The 22,386-nt window shown below is 39.5% G+C and overlaps 2 protein-coding genes across 2 annotated transcripts in view; both read left to right on the forward strand.

Annotated features, from left to right (window-relative positions):
• kiaa0825 (KIAA0825 ortholog) overlaps positions 1-8,278 on the forward strand; it is a 114,761-nt gene extending 106,483 nt beyond the window's left edge. The window contains exon 23 of the mRNA XM_085368136.1: positions 8,089-8,278. Coding sequence (XP_085224262.1) covers positions 8,089-8,278 — 190 coding nt within the window. The remainder of the gene's footprint in view (positions 1-8,088) is intronic.
• Positions 8,279-12,367: 4,089 nt separating this feature from the next.
• The window catches only part of arb2a (ARB2 cotranscriptional regulator A), a 169,296-nt gene continuing 159,277 nt past the window's right edge, over positions 12,368-22,386 (forward strand). Inside the window, exons 1-4 of the mRNA XM_085368137.1 lie at positions 12,368-12,418; positions 13,082-13,222; positions 14,806-14,907; positions 18,323-18,423. Of these exons, the coding sequence (XP_085224263.1) occupies positions 13,117-13,222; positions 14,806-14,907; positions 18,323-18,423 (309 nt within the window). The 5' untranslated portion in view covers positions 12,368-12,418; positions 13,082-13,116. The remainder of the gene's footprint in view (positions 12,419-13,081; positions 13,223-14,805; positions 14,908-18,322; positions 18,424-22,386) is intronic.

Below are 22,386 nucleotides of genomic sequence, written 5' to 3' on the forward strand. Positions count from 1 at the left end.
TACGATCAAGTAAAAAGGGAGCGCTGTATTTGGAGTCAGTTTTCAGTTCATCGTTGAAATAATACCCCATGTGGTGGGAAGTTTGTGAAGCTGTGTCAGAAAGTCAGACACATGACATCGGCGAAAGGAGCCCAGGTGGTTGGCTTCCCTAATGAAGGGCCTTGCTGTAATGATTTACTGTGGCAAGTATGAGAGGTCACACACACACACACACACACACACACACACACACACACAAAGGCATATACACATGCTCACACTTCTCAGTGTTACAACTTCCTCTGGGGTGCTGTTTAAGTGAAAGGTGCCAGCCTGCTCAGCCAAGCTCCTAACAAGAGCCAAACAGTTGGGAGACTAAGGAGGAAGAAAAGGAGTTAGAGGCAAGGTACTGTTAAAAAAAAGGAAAAGGTGTGGGTCAGAATGGAAGATAAGAGGAGCAAAGAGCTGTCAACCTTCTGGGACACATGCAGAGCTCAGTGTCTGTGTGAAGCAGTCAGCTAGTGGTTGCACTGACCAGCAGGCACTTGTGTAGACTTGGCTGGTGCTTGCTTATTTGCTGTTGTCCTTGCTGTATATAATAATGCATTTGCAAGGAGCAAGAATTCTAACTTGGACATCACTCCGCAGAGCACAAACAAGGTCCCTCACCTTTTGTCTCCTGGAGCAAAATAGATCTTACCCACAGAGGCACAGTGAGCCTGTTTGAGGAAGGTACCAAACTGTACATTTAGACTAGCACTCACAGTCACAGTGTGGTGGACAAGCAGCCTAATGATGTCTGAAATACCAGAACAACTGCTATGATATGCTGTGATAATTGCTACCCTCCTGTCCGCAGTACAAATAACTGTGGAATCGGTAGGCAAACACATTAATATGGAAATGTCTACATTAATTTGGAGCATGGTCTAAATTATTCAGTAATTAAGCCACTGCAAATTTACTCAAACTTTCCCCTGGATAACTGGAGAGAACAGAGCTTGAAACTGCCATGCAGTGGGGATTTGAAATATGTGGTCACATGATGTATAGTCTTATTTCTCCAAATAATAAAGTGCTGTCTTGCAGGAACACAAAATAGGCCATTAAACACACACGCGGTGATGTATACACAACCCAAACCATAAGAATTATTTTACTAAACAAATATCGTTGGTCATTACTATACATTGTTCTTATAGCAAATACAGACGCCTCTGCCGCCACAATAATCGCCACCAGCACTGCACGTTTGAACTAAGTAACTTTCCTGTAATAGACACTTTTTTTTACAACTCAGCAGCACGCAAAAGCAGTTTAAAAAACATTTTCTTAATCATTGAACTGATATTGGGGAAATATGGAGGCCGCTCTGTTCAATCTGTTCGTTGAGTGTGAAACTGGAGCAGTTAGTTCAGTCTAACACAAACACCGAACACAGTAGGCAGTAGCTACCCTGAGTTTGTGCAAAGATAACAAAATCTGCCTGGAAGCAGCTCGAAAACTCATTAATAATCATTTCATATCTAATTTGTTTAACACAGAACTTAGATTTAAAAATAGAAAATTGTTGGGAAGATTTGTGTGGCTCGTCCCCCGAGGGCGAGTGAGATTCACCCCGAGTTCTTTCGGGCTCTGGAAGTTTTAAGGCTGATCTGGTTGATACGGCTTTGCTTTTTACAAATGGTCCTGTTACCTTCATCAACTTCAAGCTCACTTTAGGTTTCCAGGTGAATCTGAAGAGGTGGGGATGAGAATTAGCACCTCCCAATCTTAGGCTGTGGTTCTCAACAAAGTTTGATTGCCAACTCTAGGTTGGGGAATAGTGGCTTCCTCAAGTGGCAGAGTTCAAGTAACTTGTAGATACAAGTGAAAGATATGAGCTCTGGAAAGCTGTTTGGGTTGAACTCTAGAGATAGGGTCGCCCAGGTCATTTTGGAGAGGTATTATGTCTCTTGACTGTGTAAAAACACATCAAGGTCTCAGCAGAAGAAGTGGAGGAGATGGTTAGTGAAGGAGATCTGCGCAACCATGGATGGATGGATGCATGTATGCAAGCAGAACTCGTCAGAAAATATCATAAAATAAAAGTACTTGATCTCTTCTGCTCTATATTTAGAAACTTCAATTTGAGAAAAATACTTTTTTATGCTGATCTTATTTGTGTTTTGATTTGGAGCTGTAGACGATCGTGTGTTTGAAATGTCATATATGTGTGTTCCTGTATGTGTGTATCCATGCCCTTGAGTCTGGGTGTGTGTCTGTGCTTGTCATCTTGTGTGTGGATGAGGGCCTTCACAGATTTGCCCAAAGCCCTGTTGTCTGTGACCATCAAATGCAAGGTGTGTAGAGGGTGAAAGACACGGTTTGACATGCCGTGACTGTGTTTGAACTACATGTTCATATAGTCATACACGTATAAACACACACATTTAAAAATGTAAAAAAGTCTAAACATTAAAAAAAAGAAAGTTATTCAAATTTGAGTCATTCTCTCTTTTACTTTTAAATGTCTGAACTCAAAATTGTCCTCACAAGGCTAGAAAGTACACTAACTAAATTAAGTTGAGTTTTGAGTTAGATGAGATTTACAGGCCATCTTCCAAAGTATTATAATGTAAAGACTGTTTATATTTTTGGTCTGTATTATGTAGAGCGTCTGAAAAGTACAGTCTGCTATTTCGTGTTTACTTGGAAATGGGTTCGTTTTGATATTTTTATTCTTTGGTATTTTTGTCCTTGTTGCATTAGTGAGCATCTTGTAGCTTTTGAATGGACATCACTTTGTATTGAGATGGATCTCAGGTAGGGTCTAATACTGAGTGGCATCACCGCACCATGCGGACATACTGTAGATCTGACACTAAGTTGATCTGACAATAGAATGGATCAGTGTAGTGGCTAGTAAGTCAGATGGTAGAGCATAATCCTTTCTGTCAAGTCTCTGTCTCGTCAATATTCAAATGCCGCCAGCTGTCCAATGGCTGTCAGTTACAATCTCCCTCTGGCTTATGGCCTAGCTAAGGCACATATCTAAATTGAATTGGATGTTTGCTTCTCAATGGAAATCGAGTCAAAGAAACGACCCCCCTGGCCTGTATTGTGAACTTGCCAGTTACACCCGCTGATCTAGTTTTCTTATGTACAACGTCCATTACCAACTACTAACATGTCTTTGTTGTTATACCTCTATGGCCTTGCTCTTAGTTTCCATACAGTGGCTGTTTGTCTTCTCTCAGGTTGTGTGTCCAGGAACAGTTTCATTGAATGTGATCTAAGGGAATAAAACACTCTAACACTTCTTGTCACCCCTTAGAAGTACTTTGTGTTCTCTTCTATAATGATGTGTTCCCATCCACTCTACTTCCCAAACACTGTCTTTGGAGCTACAAAAATGAAACCAGGTTCAAGAGAATAACATGAGATGACATGGACTTTACTTGGCTGCACTGGATCCAAATAAGTCGCACACTCTGTTGTATACATCCTTATGTGCTGTACATTTCATCCACTGACCTCACCTCTACCCCTAACCTTTGAAAACCTCGCCTTAAGTTCTGACATCAACAAGAAGTAGCAACTTAAATTTCGAAATCCTGTTCTGGTCAGGTAGATAGAAAGGTTCATCCATCTTTGCTGACTTCAGCTTACACTTGGCAGACGATTCACTCGCAGCTGCCTGGGAGCTTGATTTTTAGTTCTTTCTCAGGTTTTGAAACATCATTATTTCTAATTTTTCAAGAGACATTAGGTGAAGCTGAATCTTTTGTTGTGACTGCCAGAGTGTAGCTCATAACCTGACTACAAAGATCCAAAGAGAAGATATAACAGGTCAGCAGGATATTACAAGGATGGTACAAGTTTTCTGAAATGTTATGTTTACATATGCAAATCAGGTATTATCTATCTAACTTTGCACTCTGTCTGTTTTTTTAGAATAGAAATTAGAATATTAGATGAAAGTAGATTCAAAAGTCTTTTTCTGTTTTGTGGCTACATTAAAGGTTTTTACAGAGAGGATTTTGGATGTCTGTTTTTATCACTCCAGCATGCCAACAGCCAAAAAAAAGTCATTTTTTGCCATGTTTTTCACAATTAAACAATTCTATTAATGAGGCTTTGAATAATGTAGGAATAAACCCCTCAGAATACAGAAATAAATAAAAATAAAGAAACTGATATTTGTAAATTCTACTGGTTGTAGGGATTTGGGGTTCAGACGATGAGAGATTATAAAAAAAAAAAAGTATTTTTTTGACAAATAAAATTCACAAGTAACTAAAACAACAAACTAGATATTAGCATTAAAATGTGTAAGTTGGTTACTTACATTAAGAAATTTTTTTGGTATTGCAAATTTTCATATTTGTTATGCTTAAATGTACAAATTGGTTCTCGTCTCGATAAAGATGCTCTAATTTCTATAAATTTATAAAATAATTACCTAAATGAGTCCTAAATTCTGCATAGTTTCTTTCCACCAGTCTGCACGAAACCAAAATCTCAACATTAACCAAGGCTTCAAAACAGAACGAAAAAATAAAAGTGGTGTTTGCCTCTGATTTCTTCCCTAAAATGAATGCAGAGTTCACAAGAATAAAAATAAAAGAGGGAGAGAAATGAAGGACATTAACCATAGCCTCTCTCCCCATGTCTTTGTGTCTCTCTCTTGTTCAGTGCCTCTCTTCCTACTTCTGACACATGTCGCCCTGGCATGCATGGAAAGGCCTGACCTTTGGAAAGTTTAGCACTTTAAATATTTAGGCTTGGGTTATGATGGATCCTCCAGGCCCTGCAGCAATGTGCAAAGCCTCTGATTAGGGCTGCTGTCAGAGTCATTTAGCTGAGTATCTGGCTCTCGGTGGCGCTCTCTGTTTGACAGGCAAGCCTTTTAAACAAACAGAGGTCCCAGTGGCAAAGCAGACAGGGCACCCTGTGCAGCACAAACACCCAACGCTCTGAGAGAAACCACTCAGCCCGCTGACAGCTGCAAAAGAAACCACTGCCCACTGTCTGTTGTGATCTTTAAGGCACGCTGTCTTTTTGCTCACTCACTTTCTTTCAAATAGTCTGTACTTGTAGCCCTGCCTCTATTATCCTGTTGCTGATCATTTCTTCTTCCTTGCTTTTTTCCCCTCCGCTCTTTCCTCCACAGCGATATTTTTTTCCTGACAGTTTACATCTGTTTTTTGTTATCCGCTCTAGAAGGCAGAGCCTTGCTGGAGTCGAACATCAAAGTTTCATCTGCGTTGTGTTTTGAGTAAGATTTATTAAGTTGATCGCCTGATGATCTCTGGGAAAGGCTTATGCTCTTAATTTGTTGAACATCACTACTCATTATCAGCTGAAATTTAGAATAGATGCTTTCTGTCTTGTGCCTGCATCATCCCATGATTAGGACAGCTTACATCGATGTTCACATTGAAATATATCTGAGCCAGCCTTTTCATCTCACTCTGAGACAATCTCCCGTGGCATCAATCCTGTAAATATATGAGTCTTAATATGTGTGTCCTATTCTGTATTCAGAGGAAGAGCTAAGTCAGCAGCTCCAGTATTAATACATGAGAAATGAGCAGAGCCCATAAGAATTAAAGGGTAAGACTCCCCTTATTAAGATGTAAATTCCGGGGGAAAACTTGCCGAAATGAGGATACAGAGAAGTTACTGTCAACTTTAGCCTACTTATGCATTTCTAAGAGGAATTGTTGTGTTGTAGTTGAAATTAGATACACACAGCAAAGCACCTTGTGCGTTTTTTTTCACTCATTTTCAGCACAAGATCAACCCGCCTCAACTAATATCCAACCAATACTTTATGGAACAATTTACACTTTTGGCAACATTATCTAGTGACAGTTTACATGGCAACTAACACGGTAATGCCGTGCGTGTGTGTTTATGTGCATGCGGGTGTACGTGTGTTTTTCTTTTTTTTTTTATACCTCTCTCTACCTCTGCTTCTCTCTCATTTCAAATTTGCACTTAACACCTTGCTGGGGAAAGGCTTCTCATTCATCAACAGTGTTTGTCCCAGTGACAAGCAGGGCGCCTCCTGCATATCAATATCAGCTAAGACAATGCTGAGCCTGTAACCTTCAGCTAAATGTCATTCTGCTTAATCCTATTTGAAAATTAAACATTGAAAAACCTTTAGCGTACCTTCCTGTCTTCCTTCCTCCCTCGCTCCCTCCTTTATTGGCTGCCATTCCTCCAGCTTTCCGTTTCCCCCCTCTCACTCCCGTGCTGCTTTTGTTTTGCACACTATGTGACATTTGCATTGTTTTGTTTGTGCGTTTGTATCTTATGAACGTTATTCGGTGGAGCTGATTTTAATTTGATGTCAGCGAAAAAAGAAAAAAAAATGCAGGGATAACTTACCCATTTGTTCTGTTTTCATATACGTTCCACTAGCCCTGCGAAGGCTGCAAAGAGAGATTGAGGGAAAAATTACATGGGAACAGAGGAATCCGTGACCAAAGTTGTACATGGAGGGACTACGCCGCTGTTGAGCGGAAATGTTTCTGCCAAAGCATATTTGCATAAACAGATCGTCTCCTTACAGACGGTAAATATTACGCTGACAGCGGCTGCAGCGTCTGAATTGTCCAGTCTGTACAACAGAGTCTGAAGCTTCATCATAGTGCACCCAGAGACTCATCTTTTGCTATCTATGTAATGAACATAGTATGTTTTACCCCCTCTTCTTCTTCACACGCATGCGCAGAGCACAGCTTTATATAGCATATGATATAGTTCACGTTTGATGATATCGTGAGAAATCGAAAAGACGGGAAGGATGAAAGGAGACTCTGAGATTGCAATGAAAATGCAATCATTTGCAGTTAGACAGATATTCTTGTTTGGATGGAGTGTGATGCGGCAGCTCAAAGGCAGCCCTTCAGCCAGCTCTCCATATGGATTTGATTGACCACAGTCACTCGTCAAGGGATTCAATTGAAATACTGCGAGTGAATTACAAAGTGACTGCCCTTGATGTCTTCATATTGAAGCGCTCCACTCTGTAGCTTGAAGAATTATAAAAATGCGATGAGGAGACATACTGTATAAGCAATAAAACAAAATCGAGAATAAACATGATACATCAAATAATCTCTCCCGCTAAAAATTAGTCACCCAAACAAGGAAGGTTTGGCAGATGTAATGCTAGCGCTTAGCCACAGTAAGAATCCAACTGACAGAAAGGGAATATATATGTATACTTGAGTATTTCTTACAGTGTCCTCTGAGTTTTCATTCTCTTTGTGTGGATACCCAAGAGTGTATGTTTACACGAGTGCAAAAGTGTATGTCTAACAGCGTGTCACAGTAGCAGAAAGTGCCGTGATACAGACCCACACAGCATGAAAAAAGAATGAGAAGAAGGCTCCCATGTGAGAAGCTAAAGCATGAAAGTGTGGTTTGTAGATCCTCGGTGGTGTGCAGCATGCACGCGAAATCAGCCGATTTGCAGCCATTGTCCAGACTTGCATAAAAATAAACAATTCAACAAACACTTGTTGAAAAGATGCTGAAGATGACTTTGTCAGATGTCTACACAAAGGTTGTTTTGCTTGAAATATACAAAAGGCACACTTTTATATCTAAATTTAGTTCAAGGGTGAAACTTTTAACACCACTGGAAACTCCATAGACGACCAACAGATTTGAAGCCATCAGACCTCATTCAGCAAAGTGAAACGATTCTCATGGAAAGCAATATTTGCATGCAGATATATGTAAATCATGTAAACATTTTTACAAATATAAGAAGAAAAAATCTAAACTTTAGCATTTCAAGCAAGCTTAACATCAGCTTAACATTTGTATCTCTAAATTGCTCAGTAGGTAAACCTAAATCGATCAATTGTTTATATTGGGTTGAATTCAAGCCTTTGTTACAGCCCCAAAACACCTCTCATTTTTCAATTTAGACTCAAAAGGGTGTTTAGATTTGTTTTTTAAAGGCCATCATCAGTCAGCCAGGTTGAGCTCAGAAAACAGTGTTCATGGTCCTCGGAGAGCACATTCAGCAGGTTTTAATGTTTGTTTGTTTTAACTTTGACAAGTATTAAAATGGCTGATGTTGTGCGCTTTGGTGCTCTTCAGGTGGGAGATGCAGGAGGGTGCACAGCTGGAAGATGGAGAGAAAGCGATGGTGGAGGAACTTGAGAAAGCTTTTTTGGGTTGCTGCTGCACCCCAGGACCACAGAACCCCCCTGAAGCTGATGAGACACCCGGAAAGCAGGCCCAGGGGAAAACACAACCATCTGCATCTGATGAAGGTTCTACCCCGTAACAGCCCACGCCGATGGATTTTTATTATTGTTTTTTTTTTTTTTTTTTTATCACGTTGTAAAATATTTTTCTTGTAATATGCACTTGGAGCTCTCAAGGTATTACAGTGTGTATATATGTGGGGATGTGTGTTTGCACATTTGTAGGTGTAATTGGGTTTGCACATGTACTGAATTCTGCAAATTTGCATATGTGTGTGCATGAGAAAATGAGAGAGAGAGAGGGCAAGAAACAAAAAAGTGTGTGAGAGATGGTGCCTCCCTCTTTATACACATACCTCAGACAAACTCTCTGTGCTTTTCTGTGCTGCATCAGATGCATTTCATCTTTTTAGAGCACGCCGACAGAAATCAGTTCTGGGGAAATGGTTAGCCTGGATTTGTTTGCCTGGGACAAGATGGGACTGTGTGATCATTGTAGGTAGTTGAAGATTTTTTTTTTCCTTCCTTTTTTTTGAGACAGTGAGTGTAAAGACACTGATGTCAGCATACTTTCTCCTGGTTCCTGAAAGAAAACATCAATTTATTATGGTTGGGAAGCGAGATGAAGTATGTTTTGATAACAATGTGTCCTCCAAATCTGTCTGTCTATGAAATATCTGTCAGTATTTTCCCCATAAACTGCGTAACACAATTGTTCACTGTTTTTTTCCCATATCCATATTTTGTTACTTATGAGATGGAGACTGATTTTTTTAGAATTAAAAATGAAAACAAAGGCATAATCCTACCTCACCTGTGAATATTCTCCTTCTTTACATACAACCTGTATATAATATGTGATCTCTTTGAATCAGTGATTTATAATCTTTGTGATTATGATATTAGTATTATGTTTTGGAGTACATATGTGTCCCCAATTATACCTGATGTTCAAAAAAAGAGATTTATCAACTCAAATTCTGTTCTTTTTATCTATAAGAGTGCAATTTCAGCTCACAAAGACTGCTACACACCCCAGTGTCTTTGAAACAGGAGGAAACCATTTCCTGTTGCAAAAAAACATGTTTCTTTTTACCCTTAACTAGATTATTGATGCAAATGTAGCAGGGTTACAATCATCAAACCACTTAGAGAATACAAAAGACAACAAAATCTTCAGCAATTTATTTCTGCTTTTGTCACACACAAAAAAGGGCTAAACAAGAAGAAAACAACATTCTTCTTTCCTTTTTTTTTTAATTTACTGTATTTAATGCACCAACAAAACAGTTTTATTATTGTTTTGCAGAAAAAAATATATATATTTAGCTAGCCAAATACATATTTTTTTTTGATAACTGCTTTCTGCTCTCTGTTTTTCGAGCGCCTGTTCACTTATTAAATATGTATTTCCACTAGATTCAAGTGATAGACTCAGAAGACAAGTCTCAATGAAAGTGACAGTTAATTCACAACAAAGTATTATGAAAAAACAAAACATGTTTTATAATGCATATTTAGTTGGGGATTACCACACCTACATAATCCTTTTAGAATCCCTGATGTCTTGATTGCATGTGTAGAAAGAATGAGCCGTTGCAGCATTTTTAGTTTTGAATTGATTACTCTCAGTCTCGTGCATTTTCCACTGTAAATGCTCACCATAGAATCTTTGTTTGCATGCTCATCCGTGTGTTTTCATCAACATGTGGTGAGCAACATGAAGAATATCTTTGAGCTAGAGCCGTACTATATATGTTTGTTCCTTATGTCAACTCCCAGCTCCTCTTTGGCTTTCAATTTCTAAACTGATGATGCATTTGTTAGACATTTCCGTCCCTCATGCCCATACGTGTGGTCTACTGCAAGCACAGACTGTCCATCTCCCTTGTCCTGTCACACTGAGTGATTATCCGTGCCACTTTTAGTTGTCATTTAGATCTCTCTGCGGTACTGCCATTGCTCTACTTGAGAAAAAAGATGAACTGCGACTCCCCAGAGAGACTGTTTCAATTCAAAGCCAATAAAAAGTAGGACACCAGTAGGACATCTGCAGCAAAAAGTGTGAAGTAAAGCTGCAGGCACCTGATTCAGGTGAACAGTATGTGGCAGATATAGTAGTTTTTTAGTAAATCACCTGTGACATAGTATCAGTATCAGTCTGGCAAGTCTAGTTTCAATCAAGTTACCCTCCTTTCCCTTTGGATATACTGTAACAGGCTCTAAACAATGTCACTTTCTCATGTTTTGTAGGAACAGTCCTGTGTCCGAGTGCACCAAGGAGTCAGACTAAACTAGAAAAATGCTTGAGAACTGCCAGTCCATTTGATATTACACATTTCCAACAGCTTTTTCCTACAGGACACCGATGCCTATGGGTACGAGGTGAAGAATCAAAAAAGGGTTAGTTCATTATGTTAAACAGGACAAAAGGTGAGATGTAACACATTAGCAAAACAATTGTGTCATTCTGAGAGCTGCTGACCACTGCTGCCCTGAGCCTTTATTGTTATTATTATTATTATTATTATTATTAGTAGTAGTAGTAGTAGTAGTAATATTTTATTTTATTCTTTTTACTTTTTGTTGTTAAAATGTTTCTAATCACACTTTACATCAATTTTAAGTAAAGTAAAGGTTAAGTTATCCTGATACAATGGCCCAACATTCACCATAAACTAACATCTCTTAGAGTATTATCCTCCTGCTTCTATAATTATATACACTACTGTGCAAAAGTCTTGAGCTACTTGATTGTTTGTTTTTTATTGAAAAAAAATCTTCCTCCAGATTTAAGAATGAATATCTTCTTATGGACTCAAACAAGTTTTGCTGAAAAACTGAATATGGAACAAGCAAAGCTTAATACTAAACAATATATATATAATCGGTATATAACAGTTGGCCAGCTCTAATAATAATTTTGTATGGCTTTGCGGGCCAAATTAAATTAGGCTGCGGGCCAAATTTGGCTTTATATGATTAAATGATTCATAGGTCAGTGTTAAGTGGCTTATTAAAGAAACCCATTCCTCTGAAAATAGTCAGGTACAAAGACTAGAATGACAATGACTGGAAAGGCAAAAAATGTCCATAGAACTTTGAAAATCCTTTTCCTGTTGCTCAAGACCACTTAATACCACAAACAAACAAGTGAGAATCTGTTCCTTGGAGCAAAATATATAGAAACGAGATGTGACTCAGAACGTTTGCACAGGACTATATGGTAACAGACCTGAATGTGTTTAAAATTGAATAAAGAATGCATTTTATGTACCCCAAAGACACAAAAGCACACATTCAGTCAGCCCGTTAGTTTATGCAGAGTTTTGAGGACAAACTTGTAGGCATCACACAATACCATCAGGAAGGTGTTGACTGGTCCACAGGTATCCTCTCTCTTTTTTCAGTAAGACTGCAGCAGACGCTATGGCCCACACAGAGTTACTGTGTACACAGATACAAATACTTAACAGGTGGCACAACCACTACATCATGACTTGACTATTGCTTGTTTATCTGCATACAGATCCTTATATGACTTTACTGATGAATATGCTTTTAATAATAATGGATTGCATTTATATAACGCTTTTGGAGAACCTCAAAGCGCTTAACAATTCCACTATTCATTCATTCTCACATTCACACACTGGTGGAGGCAAGCTACAGTTGTAGCCACAGCTGCCCTGGGGCAGACTGACAGAAGCGAGGTTGCCATATCGCGCCATCGGCCCCTCTGACCATCACCAGTAGGCGAAGTGTCTTGCCCAAGGACAAAACGACCGAGACTGTCCGAGCCAGGGCTTGAACCGGCAACCTTCCGATTACAAGACGAGCGGCCAACTCTTGAGCCACGATCGCCACACTGTTATGGGAATAGTGTATTATATTTTTGTACTATTGGATATTTTGCGAACTATAGTTGATTTATTAAATATAAATCAACACAGGGTTGCATATTTGCTCGATCAACTATGTTCCTATCACCGAGCAATACAGAGTTAGGATCAGAGAACTGATGGCAATCACACGCCAGAGAACATCTGTACAAGTTCCTGCAGCTGCTGTGCTACTGTCTCTTTAAATGGATCTTCCAGTCCGTTGCCCCGGTAACCCGGAAGCCTCACGCGCTCCATGCAGCATTGCCGAGAGTCCTTCCTGTTTTACAAAATTACAAGGAAGCAGCAACAACTGGATAGTCGCATACCCTGCTAATGGTGCGTGAGTCGAAATGAAAGTATGCATGCATCCGCTGTAAATAGCGGTTCCCTGCTCGATCCTCTCTGCTTCGTTTGGTTAAAATAAACGTCTAATAAAAACACGAATATCCTGCTGTACCCGCTCGCAGTGGTCCATCTAGGGGGCTGGCTCTTTTTCAGGGGATTTCTTTCTCACAGAGCATAAACAGATGTTTTCTGTTGTGGAGAAAATGACGGAGGAGTCAGAGAGAGTTATACGTGTGAAAATGAATGCCGCTTTTGTAGTAACTTCAGCGCAGTTTTAAAGGAAGAAGAATTTCTCTGTGTTTGCATATTTAACTCAGCTGTTGCACGTGTGCTAAGTGGGCAACACGACTTCCTCCATGTTTTATGGTATTATGGCTGACAGATAGCTGCAGTGTTGTGTTATTATAGAGTAACTAATCACTAATTCATTCTCTTTAAGAAACTGGGAGATTGTTGTGTTTACAGGAGAGCAGGACGGAGCAGTAACATCCCAAATGTTATGGCCTGCTGCAACCTTATAGGTGCAGCATGCTGTGACCCAATTGCTATTGTGGTCTTACAGAGGGCTGATACTGAGAAATATTTTTATATATGGTACTAACCTAACTCATGCCCAATTCTTGGTTTTATTCTTTTTATTGCGTCACTTGACAGGATTCACCTCAGTGATCACTGGGAGGAAAGGACCCATGCTCTCTCATTTTTGTGCTGCAACACCAGCCCTGTTCATATTGTGGATCATCATGGCCCAGGTTGCTGGCCAGGAAGATAGAGAGAAAACTACTGCACTCAAAGGTGAATTATTATTAATAATGATAACACTAATAAATAATCATTTAAGGAGAATTAGTAAAACAGAGGGAAACAGGCTTTACTTTTCTGAACCAAATTAAGGTCTTTTTCTTCTATTTTGACCTAACGGCAGGCACACCATCATTTCAGACTCAATACCACACAAATCAATAAGATTATGAGCTGTAATAAAATGTCTTTAAAATATATATATATAATTAAATTATATATATATATATAATTCTTAATTAAAAAGAACAAATAAAAAGCTTTCTTAAATGATGGGAAATAGTTTAAAAGCGTGGTTTAAAACAGTGGTTCTTTAAATGTAAGAAAGAGAGCCACTGCATTTAGGATGAGGACAGCTAGGGAGAAATATACAACTTAACATGCTATATTCTTTCTTTAGGGAAAATTAAAAACTTGCTGATGCTGTTATGCTGACCTTTACTGACTGACTCCATTTACTAAAAGTGATTAATTTTAGTAAATGAACCAAAACTATGAAAGTATGAATCAACTATAAAAATATATTCAAACTATAAAAATATGAATTGACTTGAAAGGACCAAAAGGTTTGGGCATCTGAGTTATACCCTACTGGGAGGAGGCCCAGGAGAAGTCCCCCAGGATGAGGTGGAGGAGGTGGCTGGGGTGAGGGAAGTCTGGGCTTCTCTGCTCAGACTGCTGCCCCCACGACCTGAACCTGGATAAGCATCAGAAAATGGATGGATGGTTGGATGGATCAACCTTGATTAATTTTATTGTTCAAGATGAATAAAAATCATGGTGTGTTCGGTGTGAACCTTTACCTTGCCAGTCATGTCAGAAGTAGTTTGAGAGCCCTTAAAGTGTAACAGTGACTGATCACCTTTATACTATGATGAAACCTTTTTATTCTGACTGGAGCCACCCTTCTCAGGGGTCAAGGAGTCACTTAATCGTTTTATAAAACTGCTGTGTAATGACACAGTGGTTCTTTGTTGAGTGTGCATGCATGGCCCCTTCTCCCTGGGTTGGTCATTCTAAATTGACCATACATTTGGCCTAGAGTGTCTTAACTCTATGTTAGTCCTCTTAGCAATTGTCCAGAGTGTACCCTGCTTCTTGCGACAGTTGGGATAGGCTCTGGTCCAACCGTGATTTTGAACTGGATAAGTGGAAGAAAATGGCTGGATGGTTATACATCACCCCAGTAGACTGCTGAATAACCACATGTCAGTTTTACACCTTACCAAGACATTTTATGGTATCTCTCTGTTAGGATATGTTAAACATTTGTCTCTTGAACTTAAAACTATACTTAATGTATATATTGCATGTATTGTATGTGAATGCTCTCTTTTCTACCCACTATACATCTTAATGATGATTTAAGAAGACCTTTTAGCTTAAACACGCATCTGTTGCTTCGTCATATGGGGATAATGAAAGTAAAATGTACATAGTGATTTCAACATTGTGGGAGAGAAACGGAGATTACAAAATGAATGTGTGGATTTTGTATAATGCAGATAAGTTGAAAAAACGGATGGATGGATGGAGTTTGTGTCATTGAAATAAAATCATTTGCTTTTTTCCCACAGATTTGCTGTCAAGAATAGACTTGGATGAACTGATGAAGAAAGATGAACCTCCTTTCACTTTCCCCAAAACCTTGGAGGAGTTTGAATATGCCTTTAATGAATGTGAGTGCATAGATTTACTTTTTAGAACAAAAGCCAAAAGTGTCATGATGAGCTCCACGGTTTGACCAGTTACACAAAGCCTGCTGCCGTAACAAAAAACACCAAATCCCATGACATCTAGAGATGTCAAAGATGACAAAGATTAGATGAGTTATGCTATTTTTTCTAGTCTACTCGTAGCCTTCTTTGCTGACACGTGCACAGTTCTGTAGTGTCATAGCGTCATGGATGAATCTGCATGGTCACAACAAATTGAATGGTACACTGACCTTCACACAGATCCCGATAAGAAAATTTAGATCACTCAAACCCAAGGGAGAGAGATACAGAAAGTTTCTCATTGCCATAAGTAACACTGCAGACAGCATAGACATAATTCTTTAACTGAGGTGAATGTGTTAGATTTTATCTGGATTGAGGAAAAAACTCTGTAAGGTCTGGAAGTAAATTCCAGGGAAATATACAAGGCTCTGTCTTTCACGTGTCAGCTGTAGTGGTTTCCAATGAAGCCTTAAAATAAAGCAATGTGTGCTTGTAACTTTTTGTTGCAAACTGATGAAATCCACCAGTAAGCAAATTTTGTAAAAGTCAGGTCAGATTTGTGTTAAAAAAAAAAAGAAGGTAATACTTTTTTCTGCCTTGATTTACTTCTTTTGTCGTCTTGTGATCCGTGAGATTAAACCTTAGAGTGCTAGATGGGTCATGGTCCTCAGGTTGGGGAACTGGAATCATTACCGTTCGCTTTTGTGTTATGTCAGCATTTTATATTTAATGACAATGTCTCTTTGAGCAAGTAAAGGTGTATGTCATTCAACATTAGAGTAAGGAGCAGAGCTGAAGCCAAAGTGGTGTGGGTGTAAATGATATGAAAGTCTCTTTAGGATTCTCTTGGCTTGCTTTAATCAAACCAGGTGGAGAAAAGGGGAAGAGCTGGAAAGGTAGTAGTGCTCGGGATTTTGGCTTAGTATTCCTTTGTAGCCTTTTCCTCTCTCTCTCACCTCTTTCTGTTCTCTGTCAGTGTCTCTACTGGCTGTCTGTCTGGCTGAGTGGGGGACATGTTGTGTACTCTACGGCCCGTCAGTAACCTACTCAGCCTTGCCCTCTGCCTGACGGAGCATTTGCATAACCTCGCTGTGCCTAAGAACAGAGACATGGAGACTTAGCCCCCACCGGCTATTATGCCAACACCCGCCAACCACTCTACCCCACCCGCAAGTCCCAGCTCAGTCTACCATGGAGGCAGAAACACATTCAGAGACTCTCCATCTCCTCTTCCTCCTCCTTCTGTCTCCTTTCATCCCTTTTTATATCCCTTCCTCTGTATTTCTCTATTTTCACATCCTGTGTAAAATCTCCAGCTGAAGAAGAGCTTGCTCTCTCTCTCACACACACACAGACACACACACACTGCGCAGCCCTACCAATCTGTATGTCTTGTCAGTTTCTACTCAGGCCTGTTTTTGAAGGATAGCATTTCTATTAAAGCCATGGTGGCCCTCAGGCAATGTCTCTAGTATGTCGACACACAGTCGCTCTGGCTTGCAGGCATTTATATAGCTGCTCTCGGGCTACTTTAGCCAGAGACAGGTGGAACAAAAATGTTAATTTGACCATGTAATGATGTGAATACAGAAGAGGCTGTGTACAATAGTTTGCAGGTATCTTAATCACTGAAGATGATGGCTTCATCTTGCTAGCCCTGCGGTTTTCCATTACTGGAAATCCAAGGTTATGTACACCTAATTAAGCGGCCAAATTGAGAACAGAATGCTAATTATGACAGAAAAAGAGGAGAAAAGTTGAGAAAATGTTATTCCTTTGAGAGGATGTGATGTGGGAGACGGTGGAGCTGATCACCCCCAGCCCATGCATGCACACACACAGACACACACGCACCTACACAGACACACACACACACCTTTGCTACTGTAGGATTTCATTATAGCTCCTCTTTTAGGAAGTAGTGTTTAGATCCTCACCCCTCCACGAATCCATAATTGATTTTTTTTTTTTTCAAAGTACTTTTTGTGCACACTGCTTTATCCTAACTTCTTGTGTACCTCTCAGGCACAAATCTATTTTTTAATGCAAAGCGACACCGAACCTGCATTCAGGATTACAGGTTGTCTAACAAGTAACTATGAAAGCGAATGTTGTTATATACAGTGAGCTAGCAATGTACGATTTATCACATTGATAGAGGTGTGAAAATGGTGGCAATTTAGAAGGAAATGAAAAAAATGCGCATTCTTTTATCTTGCAAAGATTTATTTATTTATATCTTAGATGGTTTTTACGTTTTGCAATAATTGAGAAAATATGAGAGCCCCCTGGCTATTTGGGTTAAGTATGTGTACTTTTTGTGGCTTAGCTCTTGCAATTTTTGCAGTCATAAAGGTCAAAATTAAATTTAACACTGTTTAGTGTTTTATTGTGTTGTAGTGTCAACTGGAGGATCGATGGGCTCATTGCTAAGGTAGGGGTTCCACAGCCACATGAGGGTAATTGCTGAAAAAAGTAGATCCATTTCTGAACACTGTTTTTGTATCTTAGGACTGTTTTGCATTAAATACATCTTGAATATACTAAAAGCTCCCCTCGTTTCCTTGAATTATAATAAATCACTTAAGCATCGTTCCAAAGACTTTTCGTTTTCTCTGTCAATTCTTTTGTGTAGTAATGGCGGTGTGGCTTACTTGTAGCAATTTACGGCAGCGCAGATACTTAAGTGACACCTACTGTATTCCCACACCTGGTCCTCCTGGCTGGAGCTTCTGATCTGTGTGGGTTTTTGTGTGTGTGTAAGCTCTACTGCTTAGGGTGATTGGCTGATGCCCAGACAACATCCTCAAAGGAACTACGAGGAGCAGTTGTCGTTGTGCCTAATGCTTGCCAGCCGAACTTTCTCCCTTCATGCTCACACGCATACACAAAACATACTGAGAACCTTTCCCATACCCACTTTAGTCTTTGCTCTTGGAGATTTCAGGTGGAAAAGGCAGGGACAGAACTGTGGCCTGTCGCCAGAGTGAGCACTGAAGGAGAGGGAGATGGGCTCTGTTAAAGAGGAAGGGGAGAGGCTTTTTAGATGAGTGAAGAGACAGAGAGAGGGAAAGAGAATTTTTACCATACCAGCTGTCCAGCTCTGGCCTGCCAGACAACCCAGAAGGCTGTTGGAGTCGTGACTGGAAGAATGCTGCTGCATCCATGGGCCTTGTACCTGCCAGATGGGGGGGATAAAAAATAAGCAGTAAAAAAAGTCAAGTTTAGTTTGGCAGGCAGATGTACGTTTTGATGTGCCGTCAAGAGCAGGGATTCGCCTACTTTACTTGCACGCTGTAATAGAAATAATAGAAAGGTATTGTTTATTATTATTACACGTCTCTTTTTGTCCCATTACATTTTTTTCCAACAGATGGCCAACTCCGCCATATAAAAACGGGTGAACCCTTTGTCTTCAATGCCAGGGAGGATCTCCACCGCTGGAACCAGAAACGCTATGAAGCTCTTGGAGAGGTAACACACTGCTTTTTCTGCTGGCCTGCCAGTTCATAGTATGCTTTATTATACTTCAGTTGGGCCATATTGATCAAGTTTGGCTTCAGCTGCTGAGCTTATTAGGATTATCTGTCTTGACTGGTGAGAAGATGTTGCACTGGTTGTTGTCTGTTTGGACAGCAAATAGGCTCAGACTGACACACAAAGCTATAGGCAACTAAAATACAGAATGTATTCTAAGCACTTCTTTAAGTAAGCACTTTGAACTTGCTCTACAAAGACAGGCGATAGAATCTACAGCCGCTGAGTATAATAAGTTTTTTGTTCACTTTACATTAAAACATACACAGGGTGTATCAAAAAGCATAATCTAATTTTTTAAAAAAAGCTCATTTTATTAGCCATAAAAGCTTGTGGTAAATTTAAAAATTCTTTCTGAATATAAAGTTTTACATGTAAAACTTGTAGTGTTCAGAAGTGCTCAATGTGCCCCCCTCCAGACACATGGCACAGGTCCATATAATAGTCAAACCCGTCCCATACGTTTGTGAGGATTTCTAGAGTCCCTGCTGTTGGGATCCCACCTATCTGCAAACATGTGAAATTTACGAGTCCCCTGTTTTGATCTCCACCGGTAAACAGCTGTGCAATTAAAGCACTTTGAAATCGGGAAATTCTTTTTGATATACTCTCTGTATTAACAATGAATCTTAGCCTTTTTAAACCAACGCTAATGTTATCTCGTTTAAGCTAAAACAAAAATCTCACAATAGCATACTTTCACAACTTTCAGCCAACGGATTGTTGGCGTTGTGACATCACTACTTTAGGGAAATAATACTTTTAAGTTCAGTTTTTGTTGCTCAGTTAACGTTGGAGCTTGTTTTTCTAGCATTACGTAGTGAGGGACTCACATCATGATGTAAGCTTTCTGCCAAACCTAAAGCTGAACTTTGAGAAGCAACTTGAAAAAGGTATAGGTAGTCTCATTTTCTTCAGCTGATAATCATCCTTCTTTTTATGACTTTATTATTTCCTCTGACCTGAAAACATTATGCTTTGGTCCCTTTTAGGATATTGCTTTACACTACTCGCTGTAAAAACAAAGTTATTAGGTTCGAAACATGGAAGTCTGGCACCCTGTAGATTCACACTCCTTTTACTGCTTTTCATGATCTTGTACAAATGAATTCATATTTTTATTATATTTCTCAGCATGACTAAAGACTTGTCTTTAAGTTGAATCAATTGTATTTATTTTTAAGAATCTTGATTTTATAACTGTGATGAAGCCTTTGTGATGATATTTTTTTTCATTTTCTCTGATCATTGCAAGGTTTCACCTTAGAGTGAATTTGCTGGTGTATCGACTCCTGGAAAGATTGTGGTATTGTGTTAACAGACATCCGAATGCTCCACACCAGCAAACTGGCCACACTTCTCCATTTAAAGACGTGGTCACACTTCCTGATAATCAGTTCATCAAGTGCATTTGATTTGTGGCACCTGGCTCCTACTTACCCTCTTAATTGGGGTGGCTGTGGCTCAGGAGGTAGAGCAGGTCCTCTTCTAATTAGAAGGTTGGTAGGTTCGATCCCTAGCTGCTCCAGTCTACATGCCAGAGTGTCCTTGGGCAAGATACTGAATGCCGAGTTGTGCCCAATGGATTCAGAGTATAAATGTATACAAATAGATAGGAGCGGGTAGTGTTAAATACTGCTTGTGTGAATGTGTATGTAAATATGTGGTGTGTTGGATAAGCAGAGTGTACTTCGTTTTTCACCGACCTCCATAGTGTCATATGAAAACTTTTTTTTCATATGACTGCGTATAAATGTTAAGTGGTCATTAAAAATGCTCTCAAGTATGATTTGTTACCCAGACCTTCCAAACAACACTGTGTATATCTGTGCAAGTAGATCACAGCCTCTCACTCAACTGCGTAGCCACAGAGAGCAGTTTGTTTATGGTGGGAGAGGAGACTTTACACTCATCTGTAGGTTTCGGTGACTGTTTGTCCAAAAAGTCACTAGATGTGTCACTAGGTACTTAAAGGCACCTTTTGTAAAATCTCACCACTAGATGTGAGCAGTTTGCAGTCAGCTGAATTCTGTTTTCTCACCCCTCCCAATTCAAAATACAAAATACATCTGTACTAAGTGTAGACTGTCAGTCTGCTGTTTATCTCAGCTGTCATTACGTGTCCACGTCTATTTACTTCGGGGGAAGCTATAAAACTTTGTGAATGGAGCTCGATACAAGTTGAGGAGTCAGTAAAGTTCATGGCTGTTCAATGACAGCAATACTGAGGTGAGTTGTTGAAGATATCCTGAGCTTTTTTATCGGCAACTGTTGAGCTGTTAGCTGCTGTTAGCCTTTGTTAGCTGCTGTTAGCTTGACACTATTGGGCTTGGACAGTTAGCAAAGAGGAGGAAGAGAATGACATGATATGTCAGTCGCGTTGTCTATTTCTGTTTTCACTTCTTTGGTGAAGGGGACCTCTTCTCAGATGTTAAAACATCGATATGATCCTTCATATCGTAGAGTGTGATGATGCAGACCCGAATTAAAATGAATGTTCTCTTCTCCTCTGTCTGTGTCGTACTACGCATGTGGCCAGTCTCTAGCCACATACATAAAATGCAGAGAGGTGTAATGATAGTGTCCATCTCAGTCACTGTATTTTCAGATGGTGGGGCAACATGGCGGCTTTCACAAACTGGTGTCTGCTCCTATGCATTTCTAAGATCCATAGGAGTATTTCTAATTACACACTAATAATTGTATATTTATGAATACAATTTTATTTTTTCTGTTAAATAAACTAAAAAAAACTGACAGTACCTTTGAAAGAATTTTGCTTTAACGAAAGGCATTATTTAAGCGGAGCTCAATATTTTCTGTGGAGCTCTTTGATGCACCTTTTTTGGATATACAGAATATTTTTTCTGTATATCCAAACATACACCATTATAAAGTTCACCTCTAATTCACTCCCACTGTTCCACAACATACAATATGCATTAAGATAATGAGACAAATGTTCTTTTGTAATCTTTTTCTTTTTTTTCTTTTTGTAATTTGCATTCCCTACTATGTTGCTTTTAATTGTTGTGAACATTCTTTGAAGTTCAAAGCAAAGTGATAGACCTGTTTGTGGGATTACCTGTTTTTTTTTTTTATGCTGTATACAGTAGCTCCTTTGAGAGCCGTCTGTAAATCCCCCCCCCCCCCCCCCCCTCTTTTGAATGCTTGGGCGCTATCTACCAGCATCTAAAGAGGATGTAGAAACAAACATTTGGTAGCAGGAAAGCAAAGGCCCAGAAAGAACACACAGATATTTAAACCAGCTGAACTCGAGCATCTGAGGGGGGCCAAGCATTCAGATGAAGCAAATAATCATCAAGCACAATGTATGCAAATTTTATTCATCCTGTGATTAAAAAAAATTGACAGTTATATCTTCTTCAGAGAAGGAGAAAGGAAATAGTGTCAATCCCTGTTGATGTGAGCTTGTGTAATGAGAACAAATACTGTATGAGTTGTGCTTCGGGAGATTAACTGGCTAAGAAGAAAGGAGCACTACCTGAATAAGCAATATTATCTGTCTGTTGTTTTTAGGCCACAGATGATTCAAGAAAATGAATACTGTACCTCTCATACAGCTTTGCAAGTACAAATGCATTGTTTTTGCTGGGAAGAAATATGCTCCATTATAAATAGACACAACTACTGAATTGTATGCCTTTGGTTGTAAAAGTAGGTTATGGTGCTTAGTCAGCCTCTTTATGTGTGGGTTTAAGGATGTGCGTGTGTGTATGTGTGTGTGTACAAAGCCATACCTGTATGCTTATTTATGCAACTGTATAGCCAATGCATGCAAATGTATTTCTCCTTGAATTCTTACTGCATGCTGTTGTTTGTTTGTGTAGTCGTTTCTTTCAACACTATCATCCTGTTCTTTATGTCAGACAGAAGACT

The sequence above is a fragment of the Diplotaxodon limnothrissa genome, linkage group LG12, assembly GCF_057381915.1.
Source record: "Diplotaxodon limnothrissa isolate DT_005_m linkage group LG12, D_limnothrissa_male_GT1.1, whole genome shotgun sequence".
NCBI lineage: Eukaryota > Metazoa > Chordata > Actinopteri > Cichliformes > Cichlidae > Diplotaxodon > Diplotaxodon limnothrissa.